Genomic DNA, 11,673 nt, shown 5'->3' with positions numbered 1-11,673 from the left:
GAACAAGACCAAATGTAAAGTGTGTGGCCAGACATATGGCCACACACTCTGGCAGTATTTCCCTCAGGCAGATGTGAACAAGACTAAATGTAAAGTATGTGGCCAAACATATGGCCACACACTCCAAAACTACGTCCTTGACTGTGTGAAGATAGAACCTGAATATTAACCCCAAGTGCAGTACAGAACAGTACAGTATAATATGGATCAGTACAGTATAATATGGATCAGTACAGTATAATATGGATCAGAACAGAACAATACAGTATATTATGGAACAGTACAGTACAGTAGTCCCTCATTAATGCTACAACTGACATACAGTACAATACAGTACAATACAGTACAGTACTGTATAATATAGATCAGTACAGTACAGGGTTAAAGCTTCACATATAACAAAGACAATGTTGAATCTTGGTCAAACAAACACTAAAACAGTCACCAGGAAAGTGATCTGGACAATAAATACTGACTCCAGTTTACTGTATACACAATGTAATAAACTAGTGACCCAAATTTATATAAAATACTCATCTCTATGAGTTATTGGCAGTCACCTTCAACATGTTATTTAATAATATTCTATCTAGACTCATTTCCAGCAATAATTACGGTCATAAAACAGTAAATTATCATAAATATTACCTTGGCTCCTCCCCGGGCGTCGTCCAGAACAATCTAACATTTGGCTCTCAACTCAAAATATAAACCAGCCATGGAATCTTCTGCTCATTAAATTCCATAAATACAAAAACCTATTATTTTAATGATTCTTTACTCATAATGAATTTTAGGGCAATTACAGCAATATTAATTTAAGACATCCACATACAGTATCTGAAGACCAGCCATTACTGTACACATGTTCTACAATATTGGGGTTGTAATAAAATATTCAGCAATAGTTTAAATACTTATATCTCATTCTGTAAGATATTAATGTTTGTGGCACATCATGGCCAAACATAAAGTGTATACAGGCAGTCCCCGAGTTACGACCGTCAGACTTACCATCACCCGCACTTATGAACGGGATCTCAATACATTCACTGCAAAAAATTTTAATTAAAATCCCATTTTTTTCATTATTTTCATCATTATATAATGTTTAACATCACTTTATTTACATTATTTTTGATATATGGGATATTATTGTTGTTTTGTATGGGCTTTAACCTAACCTAAACTATGGGTCGAGGAACTTATCTCTGTTGTAAATTAGGGACGGCCTGTATTAACATAAAACTCTATATTCAAGTCCACAAAATTAATGCCATTCTTGTAGCAATCATTCTTTAAATACCATTGCTAGATAAACACATGCCAGTACTATTAGGAAAAGTTGTATATAAGAAGAGTAAATATCTAAATATTGTATGTTAATTTCAACAAGTCTTCTGCTTGACATGATCAAAAAACAAATTTTAACCCAGAGTTTGACATTTCAGCATTGGCTACTATAAGAAAATGACTGCCCAAGGATGAATTTATATATAACCAAGAAGAGTTACCTAACTAAGGTACAAGATGCTAACTGAACAATATATTAAACCCTGAGTTAACAAGTTGCATGACCTGGTGTCAAGGAATAGTCCTTGAAGACCGGACAACTCACCAACTGTACTGGCTAACCATTACCCAAGAACACCATCCACAAATCTATTAACATCCAGGTCCCCAATTACTGCTGGATACACAGACGCCTATCCATATGTCCGATTGACCTGACTTAACCCATCCAAACCTAACTTAACCACAGATCAATAAATTCTTGCACCCAAATAATACTTTAATAAATTTGTTGATTTTCTAAGCTGGATTTAAGATTTATTGTTTGACTTGAAATAAAAATCCATTCCTCGTTGCTTGGGTTCTCTTCCCTGATTGGTCCACGCGTTCTTGTGTTTAGTGGTCCTCGACGTCTGAAACAGGAAGTGGTTTTAGTACAGGTATTCAGTGCTGTGTAGTATATTAAGCTTCAAAAAGACCTTAACTTAACCTAACTTAACCAGACCTAACACAATCTAACCAAACTTATCACAATACAACCTAATCTGACCTAACTTAAGCTTACTTAGGGAGCTAATCTTCAGGTGAGCACTTGAGGGTAACTAATCTTCAGGTGAGCACTTGAGGGTAACTAATCTCCAGGTGCTTCATAAAGGCTAAAATTATGACAGAATCTCTACCCTAATACACCTCTCGGCTACATCACCAACAACAGCCATAAACCGTCATGCAGAACTCACCACCCTGTGATCCTGACGACTCCACTCTGGGGCCACAACGACAGGATTGGGGTAATATTCTCCGAGGGACACTCCTGCTTTGCCTAGGTCGTGCAGAGACATCTTCCAAGGCGTGTGAACCATGGCACCTCTGATCTCGGCGAGTTCCGGGACCCACGTGCGGATGAACTCACCCTAGGAGATGGAAATGCGCGGAGTGACGGGTTTAACGAGGTGATAATCGTCCCTCAGTTTAATTTATCCGACGTATATAAACGATCAAACCTAACCTAACGACCGGCTTACCTTCGGGTCATAGTCCAGTCCTTGTTTCACCATATTGAATTTCCTGTTTTCTCGAGGGTCGTTACCGATACCTGCCGAGTAGTTCCAGTTGCCGTAGTTACTGCATACATCGTGGTCTAACTGAGAGAGAGAGAGAGAGAGAGAGAGAGAGAGGCATTGCTTTATGAATGCATCTATACGGCATGGATTAGTTAATATAAAGATGCCTATATGCTGTGATATAAGGTAAAAAAGGCATTAATATATGCCTTAATGCTATAGTGACTGTGTGTAAGTTTATAATAAGTACTGTGTAGGTTTATTGGGATATAGAGAGTGGATATTAACTATGAATGTGGCCCTATGTGATATCTTATTGAAAGAGACGATGATGTAGTTAAATTTATGGAAAGTATCGGATTACTTATTATTTTAACCCTATGAAATGCCTGATGATTAACCCCCAAGTGCTCACCTCAAGATTAACCCCCAAGTGCTCACCTGAAGATTAACCCCCAAGTGCTCACCTGAAGATTAACCCCCAAGTGCTCACCTGAAGATTAACCCCCAAGTGCTCACCTGAAAATTAACCCCCAAGTGCTCACCTGAAGATTAACCCCCAAGTGCTCACCTGATGATTAACCCCCAAGTGTTTCACCTCAAGATTAACTCCTGCTCACCTGAAGATTAACCCCTGCTCACTGTAGATTAACCCCAAGTGTCACCTGTAGATTAACCCCAAGTGCTCACCTGAAGATAAGCTCACCGAAGATTAACCCCCAAGTGCTCACCTGAAGATTAACCCCCAAATGCTCACCTGAAAATTAACCCCCAAGTGCTCACCTGAAGATTAACCCCCAAGTGCTCACCTGATGATTAACCCAAACCAGCCTGAACTTCACCCCCTCAAACTATCTGGGGCTGGTAGCTAAGGGGGGGGGGTGGGGGGGGCAATGTTCAGGTGTTCCATAGGTTAAAACCACCAAATGGCCTCGTTCATGATCTTAACTACCCCAAACACAACCCTCAGGCCTCATCTCACCAACTGCGACTCGAACCATTCAGCACCAAGTCTCCAGTCCAAACCCAGGTCCTTAATGAGAAATGAGGCTACGTTCTGACGGCCGCGATTACTCATCCAGCCCGTCTCTTTTAACTCCCGCATGTTGGCATCTACGAACGGCACTCCTGTTTGACCATCTGTGAATAAATAGTAATATGTAACAATGCTAATAATAATAATAATTTAATCATCATTCAAACTTATAATTGATTTAGCATGTATAGACAATGAAGGTTCAACTGCCAATTTAAAAATAATAATAATAGTTAAATTATCATACAAGTTTACCCTGTCTAATACTGTACCACCCTAACCTAACACAGCACTACCATAATAATAATAATGGTTGCCCCTCGTGTAATACCGATTTTCAAGAAGGGGGATAGATCACTATCCTCTAACTACCGCCCAATCAGTCTAACATCAATTGTTGGCAAATTACTGGAAGCAATCATCTCAAACTCTATTCGAAATCACCTGGAGAAGCACCGATTGATCAATGATTCCCAGCATGGCTTCACAAGCGGATGTTCTTGCCTAACTAATCTATTAACATTCTTTTCATCAGTTTTCGAATCGGTGGACGAGGGGCACAATTATGATGTGGTATATCTCGACTTTAGCAAAGCCTTCAACAGAGTCCCCCACGAAAGACTAATTAGAAAGGTAGAAGCTCATGGCATCAAAGGTGACATCCTTAAATGGATTAGGGCATGGTTACAGGACAGGAAACAGGGAGTGAGCATTAATGGCACTAAGTCCCATTGGAGCAACGTCACAAGTGGAGTTCCCCAAGGCTCAGTACTTGGACCATTATTATTTATTATATACATAAACGACATAGATATCGGCATAGACAGCAACATAAGTAAATTTGCTGATGACACTAAAATAGGACGTGTTATTAAATCTGATGAGGACTCGGCAAAACTACAGGAAGATCTAAACAAATTTTTCGAATGGTCTGAAAAATGGCAGATGAAATTCAACGTTGACAAATGTAAAGTACTCAGTATAGGAGATGTAAACAGGGAAACCAGATACCAGATGAACAACGATGCCATAGAGAAATCCGACTGCGAGAGAGATTTAGGAGTAATGATAAGTAGGAACCTTAAACCAAGTAAACAATGTGTCTTTGCTCGTAACAAGGCTAATAAAGTACTTGGGTTCATACAAAGGAGTGTTAGTTACAAGACTAGCGAGGTCATCCTAAAACTGTATCTTGCTCTTGTGAGACCACACCTGGACTACGCAGTTCAGTTCTGGTCGCCGTATTACAGAATGGATATAGAATCCTTGGAAAGAATTCAGAGGAGAATGACAAGACTAATCCCAGGCATTAGGAACCTTGAGTATAGAGACAGGCTAAAGCATCTTAATTTACACTCCCTCGAGAGACGTAGAGCGAGGGGCGACCTGATAGAGGTGTATAAGTGGAAGGCAGGGCTAAACAAAGGGGACATTACAAAGGTACTCAAACTATCCAACCGTGTTTTAACTCAGAATAATGGTTTTAATTCAGACAAATTTTAGATTTAGGGCGTGAAATAGGTAAACACTGGTTTGGAAACAGAGTAGTGGATGAATGGAACAAGTTACCAAATATCATCATTAACTCGAATACGCTGAATAGCTTCAAACATAGGTTGGATGCTTATATGAGCAATAGGGGTTGGGTGTAAACGGGACTGCCCAGTATGGGCCAATAGGCCTGCTGCAGTTTCCTCCATTCTTATGTTCTTATGTAACGGGGATGGTCTGCCCAAAGGCCCCCCTAGACATGAATTTGTTTAAGGTGTAGAAGCTGTCGCCAACACAACAACAATGCCCTAGGTTAATGAGCTGCATGACCCAGTGTTTAAGGTGTAGAAGCTGTCGCCATCACAACAACCATGCCCTAGGTTAATGAGCTGCATGACCCAGTGTTTAAGGTGTAGAAGCTGTCGCCAACACAACAACCATGCCCTAGGTTAATGAGCTGCATGACCCAGTGTTTAAGGTGTAGAAGCTGTCGCCAACACAACAACCATGCCCTAGGTTAATGAGCTGCATGACCCAGTGTTTAAGGTGTAGAAGCTGTCGCCAACACAACAACCACACCCTGAGTTACAGAGCTGCATGATCCAGTGTCAAGGAATAGTCCGAGAAGACCGGACAACTCACCAACTGCACTGGCTAACCATTACCCCAGAACACCATCCACAAATCTACTAACATCCAAGTCCCCAATTACTGCTGGGTAGACCGAGGCAAATGGCGTAAAGAAACTTGCCCATAGTTTCACCCTGGCCGGGGATCAGACCTTGGACCACATGGTTGTGAGGTGAGGATGCTAATCATTACACCATACCCTAACCTAACTTAACACTACCCTAACCTACCCTACCTACATACCTAACCCTACCTAGCTACCCTAATCTAACCCTAACTAACCCAGGGTGTCTAATCTTCAGGTGGCCCCCAGGTAACAATTAACACATACACACCTTTCCACGTCTGAAAAACCTGCGGATCATTCTTCCATTGTCTCTTTTTGCCCATAATGCCGGAAGGATAGAACACGCGGTCGCCGTACTTCACACAAACAAATCTGAAATACGTCAAATAAATTATCGTCATTATTATTTTTGTCTTATCATTATCAACATCATCACTCATTTAAAATAGTAAAGATACTTTAAAATAGCCAGAAACTTACTTAAAATAGCCAAAAATACTGAAAATAGCCAACAAAATTACTTAAAATAGCCCAAATACTCACTTAAAATAGCCAAAAAAAAAACACTTAAAAATAGCCCCCAAATACTTAAAAATAGCCCAAATACTCACTTAAAATAGTCTCGCCAGATCATCTCAAACACCACCCAGTACGTACTCTGATTGGCGATTCGAGCGCTTTCGTATTTCTTGATTTCAGCGAAGATATAGCGAGGTGAGAGGCAACCGTGGGCTAACCTGAGGCATTAAGAGGAATAATTTATTGGCATGTGACGTTGAGGCATTTTCTTAAGGGCATGAGGAAGGCAGAGGCATTTTATTAAGGACATGAGGAAGTCAGAGGCATTTTCTTTAAGGGCATGAGGAAGGCAGAGGCATTTTCTTAGGGGTGTATGGCATTAGGAGGCATTTTATTAAAGGCATGAGGCACTGGGAGGCATTTTCTTAACATACATAACAAAGAGGCATTTTTATTAAAGGCATTCATTGACGAGAGAGAAATTCCTACCACGGACTCAACTTCGTCGAGTACTCCTCCCCCAATAGTCCGTTCCTCGTCTCCTTGTACTTGGCAACGTTGTTAGAGTCCCAGAAGTACCGTTTCACCCGTTCCAGACCGGACGTTTCCCCGCCAGAAAACGGAAAAGCTGTTCGTCTGTCCGTTGGGGCATCTGTGAATAACCACACATCACGGCTTCCCATAAAATAAATCAATCAAATAAATTAATCGTGTGATGTTTACCTCTCAGTTCATTAACGTACGTGTGAAAATTAACATCAAAATCCTATCCCCCCCCTATAAAACATCCCAGCTTAAATAAACAGATCAAGCTGAGTTTATCTTTCAGTCTATTGACGGTTGTATTAAAATGAACGTGAAAATCACCCCTATAAAACACCCCAGCTTAAAAAACAAATTAAAAAACAAACAAACAACACCCATTGTTTACCTTTAACACCGAGTCGCTCTAGTGTGGGTAAATCTCCGAGGTCAATGCCCGAGGGAAGTGGCTTTAATTTCTCCGGCATTACTATGGGGCCTAGGACTCGACTCTGCGCTTCGACGGCTTTTCTAAATCCCGTGAAAGTGTCCGGGATGCTGTAAGGAGTAGGTTGGTGAGCATCAGGATTATTACGACCAAATTAATATGTATCAATCTCTCTCTCTCTCTCTCTCTCTCTCGCTCTATCTGGTACCTATTAATAAACACAGACTCACTTATTGACGGCAAACGGTAAGTCATTCTTGTGGTAGAGCGTCGAACCCCAGAAAGAATGAATTTGAGCCCCAGCCGCCTTACAGCGTTCTCGCAGAGCTCGTTCGACATCCTTCTCCTCTCTCGTTACCTGGGTAGAGCACGAGGTTAACGTAAATATTGGAGTCTAGGGTTCAGAAAAAGCGTATGATAATTTAGGACTAGTACGGTGAATGTATTTATTTAACGGGCTATATAGAGATGAGAGTCCATTATATCGAGGGTTCGTTAGATGTGAAACCCCCATTTAATGAACTATATAGAGATGATAGTCCATTATATCGAGGGTCCGTTAGATGTGAAACCTCCATTTAATGAACTATATAGAGATGATAGTCCATTATATCGAGGGTCCGTTAGATGTGAAACCTCCATTTAATGAACTATATAGAGATGAAAGTCCATTATATCGAGGGTCCGTTAGATGTGAAACCTCCATTTAATGAACTATATAGAGATGATAGTCCATTATATCGAGGGTCAGTTAGATGTGAAACCTCCATTTAATGAACTATATAGAGATGATAGTCCATTATATCGAGGGTCCGTTAGATGTGAAACCTCCATTTAATGAACTATATAGAGATGATAGTCCATTATATGAGGTTTTACTTTATAACTGTAAGTAAAAAAGTGGAAAATACTTAACCTAGATACAGTACTTATAATAATTCATCATACACATATTACTTATAATTGTAAGTGAACAATGAAAGTCACACGTACTAAACTTTACCTCTTCCTGATAAACAACAAAGTAGGAGGCTGCTGCGATGGTCTTTAAAATCGACGGAATAATTACCTCTGGCTCCCCAAACCTCACCAACAAGTCGCTGAAAATAAATGGCAGAATAAATCATCGACGATAATTATATAAACGTCGATATTTTCCACGATGATAAATCTAAACGTCAGGTTAGATTAGGTTTGGTTAGGTTTGGTTAGCATTAGGTTAAGTTAGGTCACATTAGCATTATGTTACGTTAGGTTTGGTTCGGTTAGGTTTGCATTAGAACAGGTTAGGTTTGCATTAGAACAGGTTAGGTTTGCATTAGGTTAAGTTAGGTCACATTAGCATTATGTTACGTTAGGTTTGGTTCGGTTAGGTTTGCATTAGAACAGGTTAGGTTAGCATTAGGTTAAGTTAGGTCACATTAGCATTATGTTACGTTAGGTTTGGTTCGGTTAGGTTTGCATTAGAACAGGTTAGGTTTGCATTATGTTAAGTTAGGTCACATTAGCATTATGTTATGTTAGGTTTGGTTAGATTAGGTTTGCATTAGAACAGGTTAGGTTTGCATTATGTTAAGTTAGGTCACATTAGCATTATGTTACGTTAGGTTTGGTTAGATTAGGTTTGCATTAGAACAGGTTAGGTTAGCATTAGGTTAAGTTAGGTCACATTAGCATTATGTTACGTTAGGTTTGGTTAGGTTAGGTTAGCATTAGGTTAGGTTAGCATTAGGTTAAGTTAGGTCACATTAGCATTATGTTACGTTAGGTTTGGTTAGGTTAGGTTTGCATTAGAACAGGTTAGGTTTGCATTATGTTAAGTTAGGTCACATTAGCATTCTGTTACATTAGATTTGGTTAGATTAGGTTGGCATTAGGACTGGTTATGTTCGCATTATGTTACGTTAGGTTTGGTTAGATTAGGTTGGCATTAGGACTGGTTATGTTCGCATTATGTTACGTTAGGTTTGGTTAGATTAGGTTGGCATTAGGACTGGTTAGGTTAGGTTAACGCACTAACACTCACCTCCCTCTCGAACGTAAAGTGTTTCTCAGATCCTGGACACTCTGAAGGAGGAACTTGGCACGATGGTTTCCGGTCTTGGAGAAACAGAAGTGATAAGTCTCTTGGAAGTGTCTCGGGTCGAAGCAATACACGGGAACGACCTCGTCGACGTTGGTATTTGCTTTCATCAACACCTGTGACGATAACAACATCGATCGTTACAATATTCAACGAGCTATTAAGACTAGATCATGAACGAGGCCATTTGGTGATTTTTAGCCTCAATGGATCACCTGAACATTAGCCCTCCTCCTCCCCCGAAGATAGTTTCAGGGTGGTTAAGCTGGGGGTGACTTCTGGCGAGCACTTGGGGGTTAATCTTCAGGTGAGCACTTGGGGGTTAATCTTCAGGTGAGCACTTGGGGAGCTAATCTTCAGGTGAGCACTTGGGGGAGCTAATCTTCAGGTGAGCACTTGGGGGAACTAATCTTCAGGTGAGCACTTGGGGGTTAATCTACAGGTGAGCACTTGGGGGAACTAATCTTCAGGTGAGCACTTGGGGGAGATAATCTTTTCCCTGACATTCCAAATAATTTCGCAACCAACAAGACGTGAATAAATATTAATTAAATAGATAGATAGATAGATAAACAGGCGGATAGATGGATAGAAATAATCAACAAATAGAAAATAACTTATTCAGGACTAACAACACATAACTACCTCATTATCGTGGTATCGCAAATCGTTCCGCAGCCAACAGAGAGCGACGGATTTATTCTTTACGTTCATCTTGGCCTTTGAAGAGACGTGGGTTCTGTGTTTCTGCAATAAGGACACGTAGTTTGGTTAGGTTAGGTTTGGGGGCCTATTAGAACTGGGGGAGAAAATTAACAAGAATCTGGGGCCTATTAGAACAGGGAGAACAAATTAACAAGAATCTGGGGCCTATTAGAACAGGGAGAACAAATTAACAAGCATCTGGGGCCTATTAGAACAGGGAGAACAAATTAACCACCAACTGGGGCCCATTAGGACAAGGGTCTATAAGCTCTGGGGTCTATACGGGCAAACCATACCACCTCACCTGCCAAGTCCCCGTTACAACTCTTCTTATTGCTCGACCACCAATAGCTGTTAACATCAATACTATCCACCTCTCTTATCTTATCTTCCAGTTAATACTATTTTAAGTCATCAATCGGCCATAAATCGTCTCCATAGATCAATAATGGAGGTTAAGTTGGGTTATCGGCTGCCCTGTAGAGTCACCACCGTCTCTATGTCGGTTTGTTTACTTCCTGGTGTTGTGTAAGGAAACATTCGACTATTATAAGTATTTCCGCTTTATAATTCACTTAAAAATCAATTATAGCTTAAATAAATATCTTAATATATAAAATATATTTATGTGTAAATATATATGTATAAAATTATTTAATCTAACTAACTAACTAACTAACTAACTAACTAACTAACTAACTAACTAACTAACTAACTAACTAACTAACTAACTAACTAACTAACTAACTAACTAACTAACTAACTAACTAACTAACTAACTAACTAACTAACTAACTAACTAACTAACACTAGACCACACGCACTTAAACTGTCCCCAACTGTTTATATAAATCATTTCTTCCACATTAGTTTACTCAAATTACTTCTCACAAACAATACAGTAATGCTCCACTATACTACGCATCTATACACTGCTTCATACACTATACACAAGGTTTACTACAGCTCACTCGACCTTCCCTCCCTCATCAGGCCTCTTAAGTCCCCCCCTCAACAGCTTGGTTACACTTGGCTTGAATGACAAACTTCACAACCACCTGCCCACCTCGTGCACAATTCCTTCTCATGGGAACACAACCCATCTCATACACAGCCCCCACAAGCCAAACCCTCTTACACTCAAAACGTTATATGACACCACAACAAGCCACACCCACCGACACCCTCACAAAACATTTAACGACACCACAGGAAGCCACACCCACCCACAACTCCACTCAGAGTTAAACGACCACCGACAAGTTACACCCACCCACACCCTCACAAAAAATTAAATGACACCATAGCAGGCTACACCCATCCACACCTTCACACAAAACGTTAAAATAATACCTCAAGGAATACTGTTGTGTAATGTCAGAAGCTTCACTTCTCACACACGTGGTTTGTTATCCCCACAAACTGCACCACACTTCACTTTTGACCTCGTACTGCACCACACTGACCACATGCTGCACCACACGAGTAACAGAGGGTTTTGAACTGTAGTTGGATCTGTAGTCATTCCTTTATCTGAAAAAGAAAAAGGTACACCAGCACATTGTAATACGTAGATTGGCTTAGGTTAAATTGATC

General features: G+C 40.3%; 1 protein-coding gene across 1 annotated transcript; it reads right to left on the bottom strand.

The window, feature by feature from the left end:
• Positions 1 to 903: 903 nt before the first annotated feature.
• On the bottom strand, positions 904 to 10,575 carry LOC121860070 (cryptochrome DASH-like). The gene is made up of 13 exons (XM_042357082.1): positions 10,382 to 10,575; positions 10,018 to 10,119; positions 9,316 to 9,488; positions 8,293 to 8,389; positions 7,520 to 7,647; positions 7,251 to 7,399; positions 6,809 to 6,971; positions 6,412 to 6,537; positions 6,069 to 6,172; positions 3,559 to 3,716; positions 2,538 to 2,657; positions 2,253 to 2,426; positions 904 to 1,925 (listed from the first exon to the last, which is right to left on the bottom strand). Exons 1-13 carry the CDS (start codon positions 10,436 to 10,438, stop codon positions 1,824 to 1,826), a joined length of 1,653 nt encoding a protein of 550 aa, XP_042213016.1. The 5' UTR covers positions 10,439 to 10,575; the 3' UTR covers positions 904 to 1,823.
• Positions 10,576 to 11,673: the final 1,098 nt, after the last annotated feature.

The sequence above is a fragment of the Homarus americanus genome, unplaced genomic scaffold (genome assembly GCF_018991925.1).
Source record: "Homarus americanus isolate GMGI-L3 unplaced genomic scaffold, GMGI_Hamer_2.0 scaffold56809, whole genome shotgun sequence".
Classification (NCBI taxonomy): Eukaryota; Metazoa; Arthropoda; class Malacostraca; order Decapoda; family Nephropidae; genus Homarus; species Homarus americanus.
The sequence above is the reverse complement of the archived record's forward strand: the minus strand, read 5'-3'. Positions and strand labels throughout refer to the sequence as shown.